Raw genomic sequence first — 27,137 nt, 5'->3', positions numbered from 1 at the left:
GTTGAACATCTTTTCATGTACTTATCTGTCATCTCTATATCTTCTTCAGTGAAATGGCTGTTTACATCTTTTGTCCATTTTCTAATTGGATTGTTTTTTTACTGTTGAGTTTTGAGAGTTCTTTATATGTCCTAAATACTAGTCCTTTGTCAGATATATGGTTTGCTAATATTTTCTCCCAGTCTGTAGCTTGTCTTTTCATTCTCTTAACAGTCTTTTGCAAAGCAAAATTTTAATTTTAATGAGGTTCAATTTATCAATTCCCTTTGAAAATTTAATACCACATATACACTAGATATTATGTATATATATTGATAGTGTTAAAAATCAATATATAAAAATAAACTACATTTCTGAAAACCAGCAAGAATTATTTAAAAACGGAACTTTTAAAAGACTGATTTTTACAGTGCAACAAAAAAATATGAAGCAGATATAGTAATAAATCTAACAAAAGATGTGCAAGACTTCAGTGAATAAAATTATAAAGCTTTATTAACAGACAGTAAAGAAATACTAAATTGGAGAGCTAGCCTACATTTAAGGATTGGAAGATATACTGGTGTAAAGATGTTAATTCTCCCCAAATAGGTTTACTGTAATCTCAGTCAAAATCCTAGCTTGTTTTTTACCCTGCATATTAACAAGGTGATTCTCACATTTACTTGGAGGTTCAAAGAGCCTCCAAATAGCCAAGATATACTTTTAAAGAGAAGAACAAGGTGTGAGGCATTGACCTACCAGAAAATCAGACTTGTTAATGAGCCAGGTTATTTAAGTTAAGGCATATTAGTTCAGTGACAGGCACACTGACCTCTGTAACAAAGAACACAGAAATGGAATCACACATATTTATATATGAATGTAGGAATATAGACTTTTCAATAATATGGTGTTGGGAAAATTGGACCTCTACTTGGAAAAATGAAATGAAAATTAGACTTCTACTTCACACCATACATAAGAATCAATTCCAGGTAGACTGAATGTTGAAATAGAAGAAGTTTAAAAAGAATTATTTTAGAAGACAATGTAGGATGGGAAGTTGGAGAAGATGCTGGATGTATGTAGAATGCTTAATAAAGTCATATGTAAATCTGTGGTAATGGCTGGACTTGATGGTAACGCAATAACGCCGTAACAAACACTGTCGATTTATGGATGTGTTTGTGGCTGAAAAGAGTAGTCTAGGAAGATTAATGTTAGTTAGAAGACAGCTGGAGGATGATATTGGGAATGGATAACAATGATTTTGGAAGAAAAGGATTGTGGTTAATAATATAAATACAGGAATGTTACTCTACTACAGGGTGTTAAGAATGTGGTGATATATGGGCAAAACATAACTAATGTCGTTTACAGACTTTAGTTAACAATATTTTAATGTCTTTGTAGCAAAAGAAAAAAATATGGGGCTTGGTTTTGTGAGCTATGAATATGATTAAGCATCTTTTATTCCTCTTCATTTCTTTTTCATTAATAAGGAAACCTTGACTAAAGATGACTAATCTGTGTTTATCTGTGCATTTTTCTAAACAGTAGAGGAACAAGTGAGTTAGCAGTTGGAATTAGATGAGATAAAAGTGTCTAAAAAAGAACTTTTTAGGAGTAATGTTCCCATAACTTGTTGACCTGCCTTTTTCTGTTCTTTTATTTTTGTGAACTTGAAATAAAGTTAATTTTTTGAAAAAAGAAGACAATATAGCTAAATATGATCATGATTTCAGGGTAAACGGGGATTTCCTTAGCCAAGGCACAGAAAGCACTAAGCATAAAAAATTTTTCACAATATTAAAATTAAGAACTTCTGCTCACCAAAAGGCACCATAAAGAGTGAAAAGATCATCTACAAGGTAGGAGATAATATCTGCCATACATGGTATCCAGAAAGAAGTCCTAGAAATCCTCAAGACAAAGGCAGAGAATCCAACACAAATATTCTTGAATAGACATTTAAAATATAATTCCAAGTGGCCAATAAACAAAAGATGCTCAGCCTCATTAGCAATTTAAAAGATGCAAATTAAAACCACAAGAGATATCACTGTCCCCACTCACAACAGACAAAAATAGAAAAATATGACAATCTCAAGTGTGGGTGAGATGTGGATCCACAGGATCTTTCTTATATGGCTGGTGGGATAATAAACTGGAAAAGGCTTGGTGTTAGCTGATAAAGATGAAGATGAACACACCCTACAGCACAGCAATTCTCCTCTTCCTTTTTATACAAGAGAACCACATGTACAAATGCAGCAGGATATGTTTTAATAATGACCACAGGGGAAAAAAGAATGCTCACAGAAGCACTGTTCTTTATTACCAAAGAAAAAGTAAAAACAACCCAAATGTCCATCAATAATGGAATGGATCAATGAATTACAGCATATCATGTAATGGGAATACACAGTAAAAAAGAAAAGAAAGGAATGCCAGCTACAGGTAACAACATGGAAAAAACTCACTAACAATGTTGAGTTAAAGGAGCAAGCCACAAAACAATACATACATATATATAAAATAATACATATTCCATTTATATAAGTTCAGATATAGGAAAAATTATATTGTTCTCAATGCATGCATAGATAATACCGCTGTCAAAAAGCAAGGCAGTTACAATCAAAATTCAGGAAGGTGGTGATGCGATGTGATGGAGGAGGACATCATCAGTAGGGAAACATGAGGGGCTTCTGGGGAAATGCAATATCTATTTACTAAGCTGGATGATGGTTATTTTGTTGTTCTTGATAATTTAATACACATTTTAAATACGTTCCTTTGTATTATTCAGTAGTTAACAAAACTTATTGAAACTATATTTCAAAAGACCCCTGATGCTCAGAAAGGAAGCTTTTTTAATTATTTGTATTTTCACATGGGTCCTTTACATTAATTAGATAAAACACAGTGTTGTTCTTGAAGGAGAACCTAAGAATAATGCGGCTGGGAGAGGTAAAGTCCCTGTATTTCAAGAATTGTTTTTGTTTGGTTTAAGACACTTTATGTATCAGCTTAGAAACCTTGGATGAATCATTTTATTTAGGTTCTTAATTGATTGTCCTCAGGCCACAAGATTGGTTGGAAGGAAGATTCCTGGGCCAGATAGTAGCAGGCTGCTATCATATCCAGCCACAAGGAGGAAAGCACAAGAAAAATGGAAATTTCCATCTCTTCTACTTTCCTATGAAGTGTAGAGAGAGGACCCTGGGCTCTAGACTGTCTGGCTCACATCCTAGATCGAGTTCTGTAGCCTGGGGCCCATGACAATCTATTTGTACCTCTATTTTTCTCACATGTAACATGGGGCTAATGATTGTACCCACATGATAAACTAACGAAGTGCTTAGAAAAGTTCTTGGTCCACAGAAAGTGCTCAAAAAGGGTGGTGGTGGTGATTTCCAAAGATAGCCTTATTTGCAAATGTCTACTTGTCATTTCCACTTAGATATCCAAAAGAGATCCCTAACTTTACACATCCAAAACCAAACACTTGCTATCTCCTCCAAATGGACTCTTCCATCCTTTCAGCTGCAACTCCATCTCCCAGCTGGAGAGAAGGAAACCTTGGTTCTTCTCTTACACATCTGGTCCATCAGAATTTCTTTTAGTTCTGCCTGAAATCCAAGCTGCCAGCCTGGTTCAAGCCACCATCCTCTCTTGCCTGGATCAGTGCAATGTCCCTCTATCTCATGTCTCTGCTTCCGTATTTGTCCTCCTCCCCTTCAATCTATCTTCAAGGCAGCAGCCACAGTTTTCATAAAATTGCCTGTTAAAAAGTAAGTACCATCATCCTGCACCTCTGCTCAAAACCCTCCAGCAAATTCCCCTCTCACTTATAAAGAAAGTCAAAGCCCTCAAGAACCTCCCTGCCTCAACTCCCCTTCTTTTCCCTGCATTCACTCCACTCCAGTCATGCACTGGGCTCTTGGATGCTCTCAGAGGCTTTCCACTTGCTGTTCTTTCCCTCTAGAAAGTTTCTACTCCAAACTTCAGCAAAGTTCCCTCCCTTGCTTCCTTCAAGTCTTCACTCAAGAGCCATCTCTCAGAGTCCCTCCCTGACTTTCTGTAAAATCTCACACCTTCCCTCTCTGTGGTCCCTTCCTTTCCTCACTTTTCTCTTTTTCAGCACACCTCTAACACACTTTTGCTCTGTATCCCGCAACAGACTGCATGCTTCATGGGGCTAAGATATTCAGCTGCATCCCCAGTGCCTTGAACTGTGACCAGCACATAGTGGGAGCTCTGAACATTGGTTGTATATTTTGTGTCTAATCTCCAGGGTTGTGTGATTTTTCAATGCTATAAACGTGCCCATCTGTGAATACAAAATAGATCTAATTCCATTCATTTGTGGCTCCCCTGCTAGTTCATAGTCAGAAATAGGAAACAGCTGTCCCCGGGACTGATTCAGAGGCACTCTTGTTCACCACCAGAAGGCTCCATCAGTAACAGATTGTCCAATTGTTAAGTAGCTGAGACTTGGGAAGAAGAGGGACTGTGTCCGACTTTCTCATAAGTGTATTCCCAGCACCTAAATAATTTCTGCATGAATGAACTAGTTAATTGATGCATGGTTGGGTACTTCACTGTGTTTTGTGTCCAACGCTGAGGAAGAGAGATGCCACAAGGACCCCCTGGATGCCAGGACATTGTCAGGAAGAGGAGAATATTGGAGTTTTAATAAAATATTTTAAGGTCCCTTTTAGATAACTGAAAAAGTCATCCTCAAAAGCTCATTTCCGCCCTCAATGCTTGACAGCAGCTATAAATACAAAATAAATATAATAAAGTTTTAAGTATGTTTTTCAGGGGCAGCCCCCAGGAAAAACTGTGTGTGTCTGTGTATGCATGCATGTGTATGCACATGGATGTATATACATGTGCATGTATGTATATGCATATGTATGTGTATAACAATGATAAATCATAAACTTATGATGATAATCGGCTGATTGCAAGATAACATGAAGGGTAAGAAGCTGGCCTAGTTTCCTCACTTATTTTGTTAAAAAAAAAAATCCACTGCACTGAGGAAGCCATCTGTCTTCTACCTAACACCCATTAGCCCAATGAATGGAAGTCACTTGATAACTTTGTAGTACATTTCATTTTTCATCTTTTTGTTCATAAATACAACAAATACTAAGTGAGCATTTACTAAGTTCTAAGCTTTGTTCTAGATGCTTGGGATAGAGAGTAAATAAGACAAAGTCCCTTTCCTCTAGTGCAGGTAACAGACAATAAATATATAACCTAACTTCAGGTACAGACATGGGCCAGGAAGAAAAATAAAGTAGAAAAAGATTAAGGAGGAGAGATCTTTTAGATTGGAAGGTCAGGAAAGGACTCCCTGAGGAGGCGATGCTTGAGCAGAGGTCTGAGTGAAAAGTGGGGCATGGGGTGGGGGGGGAGGGAGGGGGGGAGAGGGGGGGAGGGAGCTCATAGGACCAAGGGAGCAAAAGCAAGGCCGGGAGCTGGAAATGAACTTGCCAGCAACAGCCGGAAGGGCTGCACGGCTAGAGCAGAGAAGACATCAGGTCCTGAGGAAGGAGTCTGTTAAAAGTATGAGGAGTCATGCCTGTGTACATCACCATCTGAGGTAGATTCCAGAAATGTCATCAGCTACATCTAGAAGCAGACAAGAACAATTCAAGGTTGCTGTTTTTTTTCAAAGATTTATTTTTTATTTATTTCTCTCCCTTTATCCCCCACTCCCCCAGGTTGTCGGCTCTCTGTGTCCATTTGCTGTGTGTTCTTCTGGGACCGCTTCTATCCTTATCAGCAGCACTGGGAATCTGTGTTTCTTTTGGTTGCGTCACCTTGCTGTGTCAGCTCTCCATGTGTGTGGTGCCATTCTTGGGCAGGCCGCACCCTCTTTCACGCTGGGCGGCTCTCCCTACGGGGCACACCCCTTGCGCATGGGGCTCCCCCACGCAGGGGATACCCCTGTGTGGCACGGCACTCCTTGCGCGCATTAGCACTGCACGTGGACCAGCTCCACGCGGGTCAAAGAGGCCTGGGATCTGAACCGCGGACCTCCCATGTGGTAGGCAGATGCCCCATCCATTGGGCCAAGTCCGCTTCCCCAATTCAAGGTATTAAAAGAAAATTAGAACTCTGTTGAGGAGGGAAACACATATGCATGCAAAATGCAATGGGTCTTTTCTACAAATGATTAGGATCTTATGCCACCCCCGCCCACCACCCACTCCCAGGAAGCAGAATGAAAGACATAATCTAAATTAACCACTTGGCTAGTTCTTCTTTGGGGTTAAGTATCTCAGCTGTCACCACTGCTTCCCTCTCACATGGCTGAAGTCATCTCTGGTCCTTCCCCAAACAAGTAGCTCTTTCTCCGGCCCTAAATAATTAGCTTCGCCATACACAATGGGAAGGCCTTAGCCCAAGTTTTTAGGGAAGACATCTAAAGCACAAGGGAATACTAGTGTTTTGCTTGGGCTGTGAGACAAATGTTCTGGAAATGAAAAAAAATTTCAATGTTTTTCATTATGCACATCCTGCAGTATCTGCATAATGGGTCCAATTCAGCCCTGGGCTTGTGGCAAAATTGCCATGTCCACAGGGAAAGGGCATTGCATAAGATGATGAGTGAACAGGAAGCCTCATGCTGATAACAGTGCCTGAATTTTTTTATTTTTTATTTTGAGAGTGAACTTTGCTCTTTCAGTTCATTTGTTGGCATGCATTTGCAAACATATTCCAAACATAACACACACAGTTGAAAAATGCACATACTTGCAATCAGCCATTTTAAAGCTAGAGCAGACCTTATAATGAGTTAAACTTTTTGCTGCCAGGGAAACTCAGGTACAGTATTGTAAAGGACTCAACATGAGTAAAACATCAGTTGGGTTTAGGTTCAGTTTCGAAAATAATTCTTTAGAGAACAGTATAAAGATTATCTTCTGATCTGAACAGATTGATCATTTTTCTTTTTTAATACTTTGATTCTGTTCATGGTTTAGCAGAATATCTATGAATATTGTATAGGGTTCAGCAAACAAGTTAGTTAAATTTCTTCACTGTTTTAAACCGAATAACCTTAAGTCTTGCTTGTGCCTTCACATAGCATCTTGAAACTGGAGATGTGTGTTTGTGGCTAACTAGAGCCTTAAGTTTAAGTATTTGGCATTTGAGGTTCTAGAAAAATTCTTTCTAGAGACAGCATTTATCAACATAGCCAGACCCAGAGCAGTCTCATTAAATTTGTCAAAGAGATAAGAATCCCACATTGGGCCACCACAAAATTCTGGGTGTTTTTAATACAGAAACCACTTCACAAAAGATCCAAGGGGCGTGACATCACATGCTCCCCCATTCCTTATATCCTCAGGGCCGAAGAGTTGATGCCAGTACTCTCTCATACATGTGGTGGTTAAAAGGCTTTTGAACTCTCATTTGATTTTATCATATTTTTCTAAGGGAAATTGTACATCTGCTTTTTCCCAGACCAACCCCGAAGGCATTTATTAACTTCAAAGCCTGCCTTAGTTGAAGAAAGTTGCTCCCTTATTGGCTCTCCTTCTCTGGAGCTGCTTTCCCCACCACACTCTTGCTCCTGGATATCGGTCAATTTCGGTATGCTTGAGTGCACAATAAAGTAAGTAGTTGGGTCACCAGCGTGGGGACTAACAACTCCCTGGCTTCTCTATGCTCCCTCGGCCAGCTTCTGACTATTTAAATGCCCCCAAAATAAGAGGTTTACCATTAATGACAGACTCTTTGTCCCAAATTCCACTGAGCCTACAGTCTTCCTGAATTTTAATTAGGACAAATAGCACAATCCTCTTCCAGGCTAAAATCAATGCCTCCTTGGCATTATTCTTAGGTGGGCATAGTTTAAAAGAAATGTTTTTGTTTTTGTTTTAACCTGCAAGAAACACGGTGAAGAGTGGAGAAACGGAACCATTGGCGGGTAAAGGAGTATCCCAGATAATATTTCTACACCCAGCTACTCCCCGTGTGTGTGCTATCCTTCCTTTGTCAACTTCTCTTTGCAAGCTAGGATGTTCAAGTAAGGAACAGCTTGTAAGTAAGACTTCATTTGTTGTTTCCAGAAACCCAGACTCGGAACAGTGCTCATTGGTCCCACGTACCCTCCTTTTTCATCCTCCCATCTATTTCTTTAGGCCAAGATCATGACCTCATAAAAGGATATCTACAGCCATTTCCCTTTCTCATAACACAAAGACCTCTGATCTGAAAGTGCTGGGCATTCAGTTTCAGAAGCTAATAGGCAGTGGGCACACACTGAGAAAGAGCAAATACATTACAGGAAAGAGTCCGTTTTCTCTGGTGACACTATTGTGACTGGGAAGAAGGCTGAAGCCAAAAAGTTTCCACAGATATATTTTTTTCTGGCTGGACTTTGCCGCCTGCATGCACAGAGATACCCTATATACGCCACCCTTTGCCAAAATATTCCAAATTTTTGCATATTTAAAGACAGCACATCAAATAGCTCTCTTGCCACAATTCCATTTCCTTTGGATGTTACCCACACTAAAATAAAATTTATTAGTATACATTGATGAAGATATCATTCAAAGTAGATTCATGTTCTGCCTGATGTAAATTAATAAACTAATATGAGATGGATTTTTATTAGGGTAGATAAATGAAAAATTGATGGAGATACTTTTTATGTTGACAGATTAGATTAAAAAGCACCAGATGGCCACTGTTAATGTAAATTGGTCACCTAGGTGTGAGGTGACTCCCCTAGTTTCCTCCAAATGGGCACAAGTAATCTAGGGCAAAACTGAGTAGAGCTTTAGGGAAGCCACACAAAAAAATGATAGCTGAAAAGGGAAGTTCCTTTAAATTCTGACACCAATCCCCCACAGGAAGAGATGGTAGATAGGCCTGGCTGTGAGCAAACGTTTCTCCCACTTCCACTTCTTCATGTGATCCCTCAGAGCCTGCCCCACATCTTCAGTCACTATGAAATGGAAAGTATTTTTTTAAAAGACACACGATAGTTGAAAGGCAATCAACTGGAGTAGGTATATTAGTCAGCCAAAGGGGTGCTGATGCATAGTACCAGAAATCTGTTGGCTTTATAAAGGTATTTATTTGGGGTAGAAGCTTATAGTCACAAGGCCCTAAAGAGTCCAACTCAAGGTACCATAAGAGGTACTTTCTCACCCAGTAATTTGTCACATTTTGAAACAAAATGGCAGGCAAAGTCTGAGAGGATTCAGCCTTCTTTCTTCCTCTTATGGCTCTGTGGTCCCAGCTTCTTCTGATCTCAGCTGTAGGCTGGCATAGGGCTCATCTCTCTTCCTGGGGCTCGTTTCTTTCTGGGCTCAGCTGCTGTGTTCTCTTCACAGGGTCAGCTGTAAACTAATGCGAATGGCTCATCACTCTCCCAGGGACCTCTGCAGTGTCTATGGAGCCGTCTCTCTTTTCTTGCATTATCTGCTTCCGGGTCCTTGATTGCACGTTCATTTATACAGCCCACCAAGGGGGCAGGGACTCCAACTCACGTGGCCAAATCGAAGCCTTAATCGTAACATAATTTAATCAAGGCATCTCAGCTGAATCTAACACCAGTTAGAGGAACAGACCCGTTTATAAACATAATCTATATCTCTTTTTGGAATTCATAAATAATATCAAACTGCCACAGCAGGTATGGGAAATCACAGGAATATAGGTTAGTTCTAGTTTCCTACTAGAGGATCCAGGAAGACGTTCAACGGTTAGTGGTTAAATTCTGAGTTAATGTATTACACAATACAGTTTTTCTTTGAATACCTATACCTAGGAGGTGTTTAATAAATATTTGGTGACTCAATGAATAAATGATGCCTGCTATAGGTTTGGAGATAAAGCATAGTGGTTGTGAGGGTTTGAAGTTCTTTTACGAATCCCCAAAAGAGAAAGATTGTTTTTTAACTAATCCATTCCTGTGGGTAGGAGACACTTGATTGGACTATGTCAGTAAGACATGAGTTAGATTGAGTCTCCACCCTCTTACTGGGTTTGATATGCTTGGAGACTCAGAGAGAGACAGGAAAAGGGGGCTCTGCCATACTTGATCCTGCTATGTGAAAGAAGGACTTAATGATTGCTAGCAGCCAAAGCTTATGCACAAAGCCGCCAAGAGGCTGGGCCCACAGAGTATCTCAGAACCCAAGAGATGGGCCATATGACTGACAGTCCACAGATGAACTCAGGAAGGAAGGGGAGCAGCCCTATGCCTGTTTGCTCACAGCTGAGCTCCAGGAGACAGTAGATTCTGGAAGAGAAGGCAGGGACCTCGGCAGAGTTTTTCATTATGGAGCAGGACACCAGTATCACCAAGAGCTGACTTTGGTGAGAAAGCATCTCTGATGGTGCTTGGATTTGAACATTTCACAGCCTCTGAACTGTAAGCTCTAAACATAAATAAAATTCTCATTCTACAAGCCAACCCATTTCGGTACTGGGCTTCAGCAGCCCTGTGGCAAACTAAAGCAGTGGTTAGCACAGAATATCTGCTTAAGAAACGGCCTATGCTATTATAGATGCTCCACTAGCCTAGATTTGCTCACTTTTAGCCTTATGCAAATTACTCTAAGATTTTAGAGGCTCAGTGTATCTAAAGGCTGCTGTAACAAACTACCACAAACTTGGTGGCATAAGACAACAAAACTTTAAAATCAGTACCACTGGCTGAAAACCAAGGTGTTGGCAGGGCCACGCTCCCTCTGGAGGCTCTAGGGGAAGAACCCCTTCCTTGTCTTTTCCAGCTCACATTCCTTGGTTTATGCACACAGCACTTCAATCAATCTTTAAGTCCAACATCTTCAAACCTCTGCTCCATCTTCACAGAGACTTCTCCATTGTGTGAGTAAAATCTCCCTATATCCACATAAGATAACATTTAGAGGTTCCAGGGACCAGGACCTGGTATCTTTGGGGGTAAATATTCAGCCTATGATACTAGGAAAATTTAGAGTTACCAAAAGAACAGAGCAGACAGCAGTAATTGCAAGAAGTCTCACACTGTCTCTACCTATCGCTGTGAGGATGCTTGCTATACATATCTGTGCTATTTTGCTGTAATGCCTGAAGTTACACAGGTGATATTACTGACAAAGAATATGATCAAAAACATTTTGATTCAACTTAAAATCTGAGCTGCCCAACAGCCTCTAGAATGGAATGGCTGCCCAACTTGAGCATGTCTTCATTACCCACGTTGAGAGGGCTAAAGCCTAGTCTCTCCTGCTTTAGCTCCATCAACCACTTGTCCTTATTCTTAAACATAGTCTGTATGAGGAAACCCATGGAATAAGCCAGTGTGAGGCAGGTGTATTTTAGTAATAGGTACGTACCCTGTAGTAGGTTCATTGATGGGTTGGGATATTGGCAGGAGAGGTGGGATTGGGTGCCTACCCTCACATTTATTACCATTTTATTTACCATCTGATGCTCTGCACAGTCCTCCATGGTTCTTGGATCCCTAGTTTAGAAATACCACCTGCAGGGGGGCTGGCCTGCATCAAATCTGTTGGGAAACCTCCTACAGACTCTTCCTGAGGCAGAGAGCCCCGTCTCCAGAGGGTCTAGTTAAATTTTCATATGTGGAAACAGATGGAGTTATTAACGCTTGAGCAGTTTTCAAGCCAAAATTTTTCTTTCACATGTTTGAAAGTTATCAGCTTTTAAACTTTTTCTCTAGTAATATCAATAAATCTCATCTCTTTGGAACAATGCAGGACTAGGGCACACGAGGCACCTGGCTTTGGGGGCAATATTTAAGGGCGTGCCAGAAAACAAAAATAATATTTTAATGCAATATTTTACAAAATAAAACCAGCACAGTATGGGCCATAGGCTGGTCACTTATCTTTGTAAATAAAATTTTATTGAAACCAGGGCCATAATTAGGGTGAGGCAAGTGAGGCACAGTCATATAAGTGTTGGTTGGATCTTGTCTTTAAAATATTGGTATTTTGTCCATCATGGATTTTTCTCATTAATTTTGATTTTTAAATAATTTTTCAAAAATTTGATTTTTAAAAAGTTTTTATGTAATTTTTTTTCTTTAAACTGTAGCTGGGATTTTCTGGAGACTAAGGAGTTGGGCAGATAATGATGAATCAGTTAATCTTGCTAGAAAATAGGTCAAAGGTCTTAAAGCAGCATTTCTCATACAGTTAGGTCTCAGGACTACTTCACACTCTTAGAAATTATTGTGAATCCTTTGCAAAGAGTTTTTGTTGATGTGAGTTTTAGCTATTAATGTTTATGCATTCTAATTTAAAACTGGGAAATTTTAAAAAATACTTATTGTTATTAATTCATTAAAAAATACTGCCAGTTGTTTTCCTTGAAATGATAGGCTTGTTTCATTCACAAGAAAGTGTTTTTCAAATACCCAAATCTTGGTAAACATGATGTCTGTCAATCATTCCTTCAAGTAATAATGGTGACCATAGAAAAGGTACTAGGTCATCTGACAATTCAAAGAGTTGCACAAGTGTTTTTCCTCAAGACCATCATATAGTTCAGTATGCAGCAAAAGTGCTTTATGTGTATTTCCTGTTTTATCAGAGACTATTAAAAAGCCACGTACTCGAGAACCAAGATTTAATAAATTGCTATTTTTTATTGCTTCATCAAGGATACATGAAAGTGACTTTTTTAAAAAACTGAGTATGTGATAGCCAGAAGGTTTACCCACCATTACTTCTGCACCCTCAATGCAATTGTCAAAGAAGTGAAAAAGGCAAATAACATATTAGTTTTATTATAAAAATAGACAAACATTGTAAAAGCACCTCAGAGAGGCCCTAGGAGTACAAAGACCATACTCTGAGAACTGCTGCCTTAAAGGGTTGTTTTAACAATATGTCAAAATCATTAATAATAAACTAAAATCCTCAGACAGATGGGAACAACATAGTGATGCCCAACTCCAAAATTAATTTTGTAAAAGGTGAAATAAGTTATAAGACACCATCTGGCATACAACTAGTTTCAAGCAACCGGGAAATCCCTGAGGCTAAAGTATGGTATGAATGAGACGTGGAAGAGTCTCAATATCATGAATAAAGCCAATGAAGGCACTGCCATTTGAGGAAAACTGCGTGGAGAGGCAGCAGCCTGTTCCCCTGCTCCCATGCCTCCTTGCCCTCCCTCTCCCTTCCCTGCATTCGTGATATGAGAGAGCAAGGGAAATGCAGCTGCAGCAGGAAGAGGGAGGCAAACATACCGGAGGGCATCCCTAGGCTGTTTCAAGACCTGAGCCAGCCTGCCCGGCTTCAGCCTTCTCCCACCACTGACTAGCAGAGGAGCACGGGCAAGTTCACACACCACTGTTTGCCTCAGTCTCCTCACGGGTGACATGAATATAAAGGTAGTAACTTCCTCATACGATTGTTGTAAGGATTACGAGATGATGTGCTGAAAGCACTGATCACAGTGCCTGACAGAGGATTTAGTAAACACTATTAAATACAAGACACATACTTCTGCGCTGATTCACCACCCAGTCTTGTAGGGTGATGAAAGCTAGACTTTTCCCTACACGTACAAATGCCTAGCCCGGCATCTTGCCAGTGTGAGGTGCTCAGTAAGTGTTACTGCCCCCTCTCCAGGCAGACCGGGGAGCCTGTCTGGACGTGTCACTCCATCCAAGCTGTTCTAAGTGCCAGAACTCTCTCACCAGCAATTTACTGAGAAATATGCTTTAGGAAAAGTAGACATAAATGCACAAATTATTATGCAGAAATGAAAATGTTTGTTGCTGTGGTGGTTTGGAACTGTACATACCCCAGAAAATCATGTTCTCAAAGCTAATCCATTCCTGTGGGTGTGAACCTATTGTAAGCAGGACCTTCCGAGGAGGTTACTTCAGTTAAGGCGTGACCCAGGTGGGTCTTAATCCTCTTACTGGAATCCTTTATAAGAGAATGAAATTTAGAGAGAGAAAATCATGGAAGCAAGAAGCTGAAAGCAATGAAACCCAGAAGAGAAGGAGAGACAAGCATATATCACGATGTGCCCTGCCATGTGGCAGAGGAGCCAAGGATCACCAACAGCCAGCTTTGGGAAGAAAACATCCCCTTGATGATGCCTTGATTTGGACATTTTTCTCAGCCTCAAAATTATAGCTAATAAATTCCCACTGTTAAGCCAACCCATTTCATGGTGTCTGCTTTCAGCAGCCTAGCAAACTAAAATAGCTATAGTAAAAGAGTAACGTATTTTATTTTCTTAGATTTTGTTTTTATTGGTGTTGAAAATGTTTGAAAAACAAAGAAATGGTTATTTAAAAGTAAAATTAACAAAACATTTAACCCACCCTGAGAAAAACAAACAGAGCCTGCTCTTTTGCTAGTCTATCTATGTGGCAGGCAGAATAATTCCACGTCCTAATCCCCAGAACCTGTGAATGTTACAAAATATAAGGGCAAAGGGGACTTCGCTAGAGTGGTTAAATTAAGGATGCTGAGACAGGGAAATTATCCTGGATTCTCTGGGTGGCCCAATGTAGTCACAAGGGTCCTTAAAAGTAGAAGAGGGAAGCAAAAGTCAGTGAAGGGAAGATTAGGCTATGGACGAATGGCACAGAGAGAGGCAACACTGCTGGCTTTAAAAATAAAGGAAGGGGTGACAAGCCAAGGGATGTGGGTAGCCTCTAGAAGCTGGAAAAGATAAGGAAACAATTTTCCCTGCAGCCTCTGACACCTTGATTTTGTGTGCTTTAAGATACCGAGTTTGTGGTAATTTGTTAAAGCAGCAAATAGAAAACTGATATAGTTTCCAGGTTTATCCTATCAACCTTGGTATGCTTTAGTACAAAATAGAATAAGTAGCCAGTCACCAGGGTGGCGACAAATAACTCTTCTGGCTTCACCAAGCTCCCCAGTCCAGTTTCTGGCCATTTAAATGCCACACAGTAAGAAATTTAACATTAATGACAGTCCCCATCCCTGAAGACTTGGGTCCCATTGGTAACTCTATTAGAGAGGACTGTGGTTCAATAGACATTCATTTATCCTGCAAGGATTTTACAGTTTATGTTCTGAGTAAATATAATTCAAATCTCTAATAAACAAATATTTATTACATAAATAAATACATAAATATGTACAGATCAGCCGTCAGGGACAAGGGTAAAAGGTTGAAAATGGCCCAGAATACATACATTTTTTTGATCTACTTAAACCAACCAAAACTAGTTATAGAACTAAAGCAGATGAAATCTCTGTCTGCTTTCTCCTATGTGGTCAGTGTTTCAGGGCTTCGTAGTAGGTAAAACAGAATCCTGGTGGCCCTGCAGACTTTTTGTGGGAATGCATCCCCGGTGATCAAATACTTAAGCCAAAACTCTTCTTAGCCTCCCCATCTGTCTCACCTGTTTCTTTAGGAGGTGATGATGGGCTGGTCCATGGTGTGTCCTCTTCAAATTGAACCCAGGTACTGATGGCCAAGGCCAGGTCAGGTTTGGGCTGGTCAGGGCTCCCAGGAGGAGAGGCTGCTTCAGAGATGAGGCCCGTCTTTTCAGAGGAGTCATCCTGCTCCGAGTGGGACAGGTCCTGAGAACCTCCATCCAGAGCACGGTTCTCCCCGGAGGAGCCCTCAGACTGGTCTGAGGAAGATGATAATCTCGTGAGGTGCTCTTCTGTGCCCCCTGAAACAAACACCAGACACCACCGTCATGTAAGGAAGGCCATACTCCTTCTTCGTGGGAGGCAAAAACGAAAGATGGAGAAAGGGTGAACGCAGGCCTCCCATTACAGGGAACAGGGGACAAGAAACAGCCATGCCTCCCCCACCTCTACACTAAAGGATTGTGTTCCTCGTAATGTGCAGAGAGCGTAACCTCAGTACATCGTCCGACCGATTTCCAGTCAGGCTGAGGTTGGGAGTCTTGTTCACTTTTCTTATCCCAGCATCTACTCCAGGGCTGGGCGGGTCACAAAGAGAAAAGCAGGAAATATAACTGAGTCAAGTAGGACCAGTGAAATCCAACAGGGACTGGTGGAGACTGAGGCTGACCAGGAGAGGTTCTGTCTGATCTAAAGAGCTTCAAATTCAAACTACTGCACCGGTGTAATGCAGCCTAAAGTACACAGGTCAGCAGATCACTAGTGCAACTCCTGCACTAGCGAGTGGCTGAATATGAGATAGAGGCTTTTCCTGTAGCTTTGTACCAACTTCCTGGTCCCTGAACATTTAAAACGTTCAAAAAAATAAAATAACTATATCCTGATTGTGGTGGTAGTTACATTAATCCATATGTTCGTTTTTGTTTGCTTTTTTGTGGGTTTTTTGTTTTTTTGTTTTTGTTTTTGTTTTTTTGCTGTTTTTAAGCTTTATTTCTGAGTTGCAAAGATTATTTCCTCCTCCCCATGTTTTCAGAATTTCCCATACTCCCACATTCAATCTTGGTTGCCACAACCAGAAAGACAGAAAGTGCAAGGACCTTCTTTTTCTTGCATCTGTAGTGGAAACCTTAACAGCAGACATTAACTGCTCCAGGTCTGTCAGATGCATTCATACATTTGTTAAAATGTATCAACATACCAAAAAAGGGTCAATTATACAATATAACTTTAAAAAAACCACAGAGAACTATTATGAGACTGTTCTCTCCTATCACTAGCCAAACAAACTGGTCCACCTGCATGTAACCAAGACTTAAGATCAGCCAGTAGACATAAAAGACAAGCCACATAATGTAATTCTAAATTTTCTAGTAGCCATATTAATAAAGCAAAAAGAAACAGATGAACTTAATTTTGATAATAGATTTTAACGCAATATACTGTAAGTATAATTCCAACATGTAATCAACATAAAAATTAGCAAAGAGATATTTAACACCTTTTAGTGAGTCTTTGAAATTCAGCGTGAACTTTATGCTTACAGCACATGTCAACTCAGACTAGGCACATTTCAAGGGCTCAGTAGCCCCATGGCTACCACACTGGGCAGCCATCGTTAGACTCACACCCTCTCTGCTGTCAGTGAAGCTGGCATGATTTTGGTCACTAGTGACAGCTGCAGTAGAACAGAACAGCTGACATGGCTCTGCAAACATCTTCCTGATCCTACCTTGACCTTTCTCCCCAAGTATCATTTCCCTAAGTTACTACAGTCATCTTCATCATGATCATGGATGACAATTATTGAGCTCTTCCTATGTGTTCTAAGTACTTCATATATATTAATTTAACAACCCATGAGTGGGTATTATGATGATCCTTACAATAATGATAAGGAAACTAACATGCAGAGAGGTTATAATGTAATCAACCCAAGGGCATCTAACTTACCCGTGCTGGAACCAGGGTGTGAACCCAAGCAATCGGCCCTAGAGCCTGGCCCTCTTAACAACTATGCTTTACAAACTGAGAAAACCCAAATTGCTGTTGGGAGTAACAACCAAAAGGCTGAGAATGAAGTGCTTTGGACATGTGAAGCCTGCATTCTTTGGGAGGAAGGATTCAGCACTTTTGGTGTTTCCAAGCCCTTGTCCCTCGGTCCCTAAGATGCTTCCTCAAGTGGAAGAATTCAAGTATCTCAAGAAAGTAAGAGTATGAGTTTTATTCCCATAATAAGAACCCACTCAAAGAATGATCAAGCAGAAGCCATAACAAGCAGGCACTGTTCTTTGCCAAGCTGTGCCTTGTAGGAACTGGAAGCACTTCTTACCCTCAGAAGAGACAGGGACGAGTGGCTCCTCACTGAAGGAAACCCACTCCGACTGGTGGGTAGCGACCACATGATCCAGGGTCGTCATGCTAGGAAGACACTGGTCATCTTCACACTGCTGGCCTCAGGCAGACCCCAGAGTGATGTCTGGGGTGGGGTTATGGTAGCACAGTGGACTTGGATCTAGGGTCTCTTATGGGGGCCTTGTAGAGGACAACACTCAGAATGTAGCCAGATTAGTCCTTCTTGCCTTAGGTCAACCAGAAATCTGTTTAAAAAAAATAATGAAAAATTTAAAAGATAACAGCTATTGCATTATCTCCAATTCACGCAGGCCTAGGGTTTCAACACTGTCCACAGGGCAGCTTAGGTCGTTTCCAACGTGCCTTACTTCTCTCTGCTCCTGTGCTGCCCCAAGTTCTCATCCTGAAATATCTGCCTTTAACATCAAGATGTGGGGCCAAGCCTTCATATCAGACTTATAAATAGTCCCAGAAACTTTACCAAATAGATCTAAACTCCCAAGCAATTATTTTTTAGAAATATTATTTATAATACAATGCTCTCATTGCAAACCAATATTAAAACTTTTCAAAGTACTTTCACTTTCCTTTGCCAGATGGTGAAATAAAAGCATGTTCTTTTCTATTAAATCAGTGCAGTTTCTTGCCTTAGGCAGGTAGCTCTTTGTGAGCCTGATTTAAATCTCTGGCAGAAATCCAACAATCTCCAGATGGTATCGCCAAGCATGGTTTACCAAGCAAGAAAACAGAAATGGAGTCACCTATCTCATTTGGAATAAAGGGGTGGGGAATACTGGCTTTAGTAAAAAATCTGAATTAAAGAAACACATTTCTAATTTATGCCAATTTGAATTAGTATATAAAAGTCTAGCCTTCTTTCACATTGCAACTATGTTCTATGTATATAGCAGTCTACTTAATTGACTTATAATTTTGCTTATGTTAATATCTTTTTAAAACTTAAACTCGGCTCTTGATCTAACTAATCCATTACATGAATTAATAACAAAATTATGTGATTACACAGAAGAGTTACTATTCTCCTTAAACTGCATCAATTCTTATATTTGAATATGCACACGACTCATTTTCATTTCTAAAACAACCTCTCATAGCCTTCCAACAGGCACACAATAAAAAATTTTTAAAGGAAATTTTACTACACATTATTATCTGTAATAGGAAAACCTGGAGTAAAAATATTTTAAAACTTTTGTTTTTTTGTGTGATTGAAGCAGTTAGTTTTACTGTATGGTACATCCTAAAAACAACCAATGTTCATACAGAATTTATAATTTTTAGAAGTGTATATTCATACCATGTTTCATTTGATTTGGTAGCTTTTTAGTTGGGAAGGGTAGATATTACTAGGTGAGAAAATTAGGACTGAGAAAAGTTAAATGACTTATCCACCACTTTTGGTGTTTCTAGGCCCTTGTCCCTAAGGTTCCTAAGATGCTACCTCCAGGCTTCTAAGTGGAAGAATTCATGCATCTAAAGTTGACAAACTGAATCTTTTTCAATACTAAGATCCTAATGAAAGAACAATCAAATAGATGCCATAATAAGTAGGCATTGTAGATGCATCAAGCTAGGAATTGGTCGATGGAATCCTTGAACTCTTGAGTCCAAGCCAAACACTGTAAACTTTGGGTCATAACTGCAAAAAAAGTCCTAGAAAATATATAAACACTATCACCCAACCAAAGTACTTAAAAAACATAAATTACAATGGAGCTATATTTACCTAATGAAATGTCTTAGGGAAACTTCACATGTGGAAATGTGGCAGGATACACAAGCTGTTTAGAAGGAGAAAGCCCAGAAATCTCTTCTCCAAGTCCCTCTCCTGAGAGCCGTATCTACCTGGGGCCAGAAACAAGCAAACAGCAGGAGAGGGCAGCACTCATAAACCAGATCTTACCAGAGAGCCATGCAGAGCCCACAAACCCAAAGGGCTGATCTGCAGGCTTCTGTTCATGAAACCTTTCTCAAACCCCATCAACTGTTAGTGTCACTCAATGCGGTAAAGACTGGAGGCCAAGATAAGATGGTAAAATTAAAGCGTCAGATTCCTCTTCTCACCACAACAGCAGCCTATAAACCAGGCAAAAAAAAAAAAAAGAACCACAATACAAGTCTATGTGCTGACACATGCAGTGTCATAACTCAATGGGAAAAACATCCTGCTGATCCCGTGATGATGAACCCAGCAAAATTCACAGATGAGTTGGGGTGGGGAGAGAAGGGTAAGGCAGAAAAGGGAGGGTAATGGGAAAAGCAACTAGAAATTTTAGAGCTGGAATGTTTAAAGACCAATAGTCTAGGCCCCCCTCCCCCCACCTTGCATTTTTAGAGATGTGGAAATTGAGGCCCAAGAAATCAAGCTTAGCAATAGAGATTGAAAGCATGGGCCCAGGAGTTAGACTGTCTGGACTTGGGCTCACTGATTAACCTCTTTATGCCTCAGTTCGTCCCTGTACATGAGGAAAATAACAAAACTGCCTTCATAATTTCAAGGATTATGTGAGATAAAATGTCAAATGCTTAGTACTGGGTGTAATAAGCCTTCTGTAACAAAACAATAATAATAGCAGTTGACCTTGCAGAGGGCTTACAATGGACCAGGTCCCATTCCAGACACTGTTTTTGTTCAATGCCTCACTTGAGATTACACAGTTCTGGGACTAGAATGCAAATTTCATGAAATCGCCTGATTTCTGTGTTTTAGTGTTAGTGATTTCCCTTCTCAGTAGTTTTTGGACAGTTCTCCAAGTGGAGTCAAATGCACAGTAACAAAGCCTGGAAGACAGATTCTGCAAACCCCTCTTTGCTGACACAGGTGTAATCTGGCTGAGAAACCAAGCCTGTCACTCAGAAGGTCTGATTGAAAGAAGAGCCCCAAAGTTTTATCATCCCTTCCTTGGCTTGTCACGCCAAACCCAGATATGAGCTGATTACATATGAGTAGGCCCAAAAAGGCTGGTACAAAAAACTTATTACAGGGAATCCCCTATCATAATCCTGTGAAATGGATTCCAGGCGTTTTGCATGTAACAGTCATATCCAAGTCCTAAGACACTAGACCTTGAGGTTTGCTGGGCTAGCAGCTGGAAACCCATAAAGAAATCCAATAATTGGTAGGCTAAGTTCATACTGGAATTGCTTTCTTGGTAAAAACCTCACCTCATTTTTAGAATGTGAATCATAAAATGATGCTTAGAATGACCACAAATGAGTGGTGACTGAGTATTATCCGTAGGGCTGAACAAGAGACACTAAAAACTTCATTGAAGTCTCTAGGTTACCATTTCAGAGAGCTACCACTTCCAAACAGACCTACCCGGAGACACCTACTATTTAGAATGACAACTATCAGACAAAGAGAGGATTCTGAAAGCAGCAAGAGAAAAGCAAAGCATCACAAACAAGGGATACTCAATAAGATTAAGTGCCACCCTCTCATCAGAAACCATGGAGGAGAGAAGAAAGTGGTATGAGGTATTTAAGATTCTGGAAGAGAATTCTGTGTTTGGCAAAACTCTCCTTCAAAAATGAGGGTGAGTTTAAATTCTTCACAGACAAACAAAAACTGATTGAATATGCTACTGTAAGACCAGATTTGCAAGAGATGCTAAAGGTGGTACTGCAGCCTGAAAGGAAAGAACAACGGTGAGAGATCTGGAGAAGAGTTTAGAAATGAAGATTATTAGGAAGGGTAAATTAAAGGATAAGAAGAGAGAGAAATGAATGATATGATGACAGAGAGCTGAAAGACAGAATGAATGAAGTACGTAATGCCTTTACATAATAACACTGAATGATAATGGATTGAACACCCCAATCAAAAGACATAGACTGATAGAATGGATGAAAAAAAATTAGCCATCTATATGTTGTCCGCAAGAGACTACCTCAGATGTAAGGGCACAACCAATTTTAAACCATTGGTTTAAAATTAAACCAATTTTAATGAAATTGAAAGGTTGGAAAAAGGTATTCCATGCAAATAGTAACCAAAAAAGAGCTGGAGTAGACCAGATAAATGTAAAATAACAACATTGTAGTATATGAACAATAATGACTCAGCGCAACTGGAAAATTGTTCCTGCGGTAAGTATTACGTAATTTTTTTCATACAAAATAAACACTTGCTTTTAATTGAGGAGGGCTGGAAAAGAGACATATTTTTGGATACTTCATTTTTCTTTAACTCTTTCTTATTCATACTTTTTAATTAAAATAATCTATCTGGATCAATAATGATTTAGCATGACTACTGTTGAACAAGATTTTGAGTTTAAATTGAAAACTGTTATAAGAGACACAGAACAACATTATATATTGATTAAAGGACAGAACAGTTAGAAGATCAAAAAAGGAAATATAGAACTTGAACAACACAACTATAAACCAGCTAGACCTAACAGATAAATATAGAACACTCTACCCAAAAGCAACAGAATATACATTCTTTCAAGTGTACATGGACCATTCTCCAGGATAGACCATATATTAGGCCACAAAACAAGTCTCAATAAATATGAAAAGATTGAAATCATAAGGGTATGTTTCAAGATCACAAGAGAATGAAGCTAGAAATAAATAATGGAAAACTGGAAATTTTTACAAATATGTGGCAATTAACACACTCTTAAACAACCAATGGGTCAAAGGATAAATCACCAGAGAAACTGAAAAATACTTAGAGACAAATGATAACAAAAACACAACATCAAATTGAGATGCAGTGAAGGCAGTGCTTAGAGGGAAATTTATAGCTGTAAACACCTACATTGAAAAAGAAGAAAGATCTCAAATCAGTAACCTAACTTAACACCTTGAGAAACTAGAAAACAAAAAGCAAACTAAACGCAAAGCTAGCAGAAAGAAGGAGATACTAAAATTAGAACTGAGATAAATGAAATTGAAAATAGAAAAATAACAGAGAAAATCAATGAAACCAAAATTTGGTTCTTCGGAAAGACCAATAAAATTGACGAATCTTTACTCAAACTAACAGAGAGAAAAAGAGAGAAGATGCAAATAACTAAAATCAGAAACAAATGTGAGGACATAACGACCAATTTTACAGAAATAGAAAAAATTATAAGAGGATAAATGAGCAACAATTTTATGCCAACAAATTATATAACCTAACGAAATGGATGAATTCCTAAAAACACACATATTACCTAAATTGACTCAAAGAAGAAAGAGAATTCTATGACATTTGAACAGACTGTTTTTCATAGTTCAAAAAGCATCAGAGCAAAACGAAATCTCTGAGCAGCCATATTTTTCCCCAACCTACTCATTTCTTTATGCACCAGTCAAGGTCATGCCGCTCAAAAGAGTTGTCTACAAATATAATCTCCACTTTTTACCTCCCATTTTCTTCAGAGTGTATAAAATAAATGTACAATTTAAAGATCTATAGTAAAAAGCACTCATGTACTCATCCCTGCCTTAAGTATAAAATATTACCCATACCTAAGATGCCCATGTGGCTCCTCTCTAATCACATTCCCTTCTCCCATAGAGCTAACCATTATCCTAAATTTTATGTTAATCATTCATTGTTTGTATTTATAGATTTGTCTCTGAATTTTATATAAGTGGAATCATGCTGTCTGTATTCTTCCATGACCTACTTCTCTTGTTCAGATTTTTAAAGATTCATCCATGCAAATGATTCAAGCCACAGTTCATTGATTTTCATCATTATATAGTATTCAATTTTATGAGCACAATATTGGTAGATATTTGGATTGTCTAATTTTTATCTCTTCTTATATCTAGTAGATACACCATTTTGTAATATTTGTGTTTAAGACAATGAATGTGGACTTGCAAACATTTGTGATACTTTCTAAAGATGTTTAAAAGTAGTTTTCATATCCTGACATTGAAGAAAATTTGATTTGTTTATAAAATAAAAAATTATTAATTTTCAGGCTAATGTTATAATTTATAGCTTTATCTTTGAAATTATAAAATATTGTATGATCCCATTTACATGAAATATTTAGAAGAGGCAAATTCTTCAAGACAGAAAGTAGGTTAGAGATTACCAGGGGATAGGAGAAGCGGAAATGAGAAGTTATTGCTTAACGAGTACAGAGTTCCTGGTGTTTGGGTTGATGAAAAAGTTTTGGAAACAGATGGTAATGGTTGCATGGCATTGTGGATGTAATTAATGTCAATGAATTGTGCACTTAAGCATATTTAAAATGGCAAACTTATGTTATAAATATTTTAGCACAAGAAAATTTTCCTTAACAAGCTAAGAAGAGTTTGGTGGGAAATGGGAAGCCGCTGAAGTGTTTTAGCTTGGAGAGTTAATATTTCTCAGTTTGAACTGAGCAGGAACCTGTTATCTGCCACAACCGTACCTCAGCACATTCTGCAAAGTCAGGGCAGGAACCCGCAGGAGAATGTGCTGGGTGGTACTGATTCCAAGGCCTGATCTTTCAAAGAAGAGCAAGACAGGACCCGCTGCCTCAAGGAGCTTTCAGTTGTTTACAGGGAGGTATGACGGCAACCTAAAACAATAACCTCTGTTCTCTAGCCTATTTTGACTGGTTATCCATCAAAATGATGACAGAGAGTAAAGGCATTAAGAGACCACTGAGCATATGAGCAGGGGTGGTCTTGAGCTGCACCTAAAATTGGGAGGGAGGGCTCTGAGTAATAGAATGGCAGAGCAAAGGCATTCTAGGATGGGGGAGCAGGAATGGCATGTTTAGCCAACAGTGAACTACATCTTGTTTATCCGAGGAGGGTGTGGAGTAGTTGTTGGTGTGCACTGGAAAAGTAGGGGTTGGAATAGAGACAGCTCTAAATTTCAAAATGAGTTTCAAATCTTGAAACTGCCCTTTCCCTTCCTACTGCCAGTGCCTTCGTTCAGCCCCTCATTGTCTCTCGTGCAGACAGTCTCTTACCTGACTCCCTGCCTTCAGTATCGTCCCTCCAATCCATTATCTAACTGTTGCTAGAATGGTCTTCCTAAAACATGAACGTGACCTTGCTATGGCCTTGCTTCAAAACTCTTCAATGGCTCCTCACAGGATAAAGTCAGGTATGGAATATAAGCAAAGGCTCCTGAGAGAAGAGCCTCATCAGCTTGAGTGGCTGCTATATCCTTAATACTACATTTTAGTAGGAGCACAATAACTTTTTTTAAGGAGGTATCAGGGATTGAACCCAGGACCTTGTACATGCAAAGCAGGAGCTAAACAACTGAGCTACACCTACTCCCCTTAACAAATTTTGCTGAATAAATGCAGGCACTTATGATCTGGTCTCATCTACCTAATCTCATTTGCCATTGTCTTCCCCTATGAGCCTTATTATTTATTATCCTGATAAAATGAATTATTTTCTGATAGCTTTTGCATATACTTTGTCCTATTTATTAAATCATTTGTTTATATATGTTATTAATTTATTATAGAAAATTCTCTTTGAGATACATTCTCCCTACATTTTTATTTCAAGTCTTAGCTCAACCATTATCTCGGATTTAGTTCAACAAGCATTTTCTACAAACACCAAGTAGCAATCACAGATTCCAAAAATAAAGAAGGTAAGTCCCTTTGCCATGACATAGTTACAATCAGCAGGTTCATTATTTTTGTCCACTCAATAATGAAAAACCCTTCCTTTACGGGGAGGAAAATTACTCCTCCTTCCCATCCCCCCTGGAAATCTATCTAGGCTTTGTTAATGGATGTTAAAATCATGAGGGAGAGCTGAAAAGTGCAAGGATAGCATGCAGGTAATGGAAACTCAGTGCAAACCCACCTTCAGTGGGGATGACATCTGTGCAGCATCCTAACCATCACCATCAGAGCCTGGCATCACCCGGGCTCTGTTCACTGCTGGCTATGTCGCACGACTCCTATGCATTTTCTAAATATGGTTTGACAGCCATCTGCCAATCCAATAAACACCAATCAATAAACTCCTTCCCTGCTTGTGATAGCCAAAGTCAGTTTCTGTTGCTTGCAACCAAGATCTCTGATAGATGGTACCCTCCTTCACTGCTACCTAGTGAAATTTCTTTACATGTTGAAATAATATTCTGTATATATTGGGTTAAATAAAATATACTATTAAAATTATTAAAATTAATTTCCCCTGTTTCTTTTTACCTTTTTTTAATGGGGCTACTAGAAAATTTAAAACATTACATATGTGGCTTGCATTATATTTCTATTTGACAGTGCTGGTTGAAAACAATCCATTCTTCAATTCAACCTTATTTTTGAGGGTTATTTCCACTAGACATTTTTTTGCCTTCAGAATCTTGTCATCTGGCCTCTATTGGTTTTTCTTTTTCTTTCTCTCTATTGTTTTTTATAAGGAGTCAGTTGCAGTTCTTATTTTCCTCTTGCATATGATGTGTCTTTTTTCTTTAACTGCTTTCAAGATTTTCTCTTCATGTTTGGTTTCCCACAGTTGCCTATGGCGTGTTTTCCTTAGTATTCATCTTATTTGAGGAGTTTCTTAAATCTGTACATCGATATTTCCATCAAATTTGGAAAAATTTCAGCCATTATTTCTTCAAATATGCTTTTCTGCCCCTTTATCTCTATTCCTACTGATATATCTTGAAGTTCAGACTCCTTTCTTCTGCCGTCTTTTTTTTTAGGTCATCTTGTATATTTTTTGTCTGTTATTTTGACAGTTCTAGAATTTTCATTTGATTATTTTATAATTTCTTTACTGAGATGCCTTAGATGTCACAATGAGTGACCATATTTTCCTTTAGTTCTATTTTTTTTAACAAATCTACTTTACCGGTACATATTAATAAAGCACAAATCCATCCAAAGTGTAAAATCAGTAGTATTCGGTATAATCACATAGTTGTGCATTCATCACTTCATTTTTAGAGCAACTTCATTTTTCCAATAATAATAATAATAAAAAAAAACTCACCACCTCTCAATCTCTCTATGCTTCCCCTGCCATACACAGCTGCCATTCTGTTTCCTTCTCTAGTTTATTTGTATTTACATTTTGTAAAAACCAGTCTTACATATGCAATATCACCCATATACGTATTTTACGTGAGGTTTCACTATGTTATAGAGTCCCATTACATTTTTTAGCTTTCCTTTTAGTAATATACATGACCTTAGACTTACCCTTTCAACCAGTCATACCCACATAATAGCTCTGCTAGGTACAAACACTATGATCTTCTTTCACCATTTCTATCCATTTCCAAAGATTTACATATCTTTTGCACCAATTCTGCACAGATTAAACCTCAGCTTTCCATTCTCCACCCTCAACCTATTTTCTAGTGACCTATACTCTATTAACTCCTTAAGTTTACACATACATAATGGCACAATCATATAGTATTTGTCCTTTTGTGTCTGGCTTGCTTCACTCAACATAATGTCTTCCAGGTTCATC

At 39.0% G+C, this 27,137-nt stretch overlaps 1 protein-coding gene and 1 non-coding gene across 3 annotated transcripts in view; both read right to left on the bottom strand.

The window, feature by feature from the left end:
• The window catches only part of STON2 (stonin 2), a 170,170-nt gene that overhangs the window by 117,054 nt on the left and 25,979 nt on the right, over positions 1-27,137 (bottom strand). For both annotated transcript variants that reach the window (XM_004470900.5, XM_058292816.1), the window contains exons 2-3: positions 17,683-17,950; positions 15,380-15,655 (exon numbers count right to left, since the gene is read on the bottom strand). In XM_004470900.5, the coding sequence (XP_004470957.1) occupies positions 15,380-15,655; positions 17,683-17,770 (364 nt within the window). In that variant the 5' untranslated portion in view covers positions 17,771-17,950. The remainder of the gene's footprint in view (positions 1-15,379; positions 15,656-17,682; positions 17,951-27,137) is intronic.
• Positions 16,391-16,521, bottom strand: LOC111767189 (small nucleolar RNA SNORA31). The gene has a single exon (XR_002799077.1). It is a non-coding gene; the product is annotated as a small nucleolar RNA SNORA31 (small nucleolar RNA).

The sequence above is a fragment of the Dasypus novemcinctus genome, chromosome 3, assembly GCF_030445035.2.
Source record: "Dasypus novemcinctus isolate mDasNov1 chromosome 3, mDasNov1.1.hap2, whole genome shotgun sequence".
In the NCBI taxonomy this organism is placed as follows: domain Eukaryota; kingdom Metazoa; phylum Chordata; class Mammalia; order Cingulata; family Dasypodidae; genus Dasypus; species Dasypus novemcinctus.
This window is presented reverse-complemented; position numbering and strand designations above follow the sequence as displayed.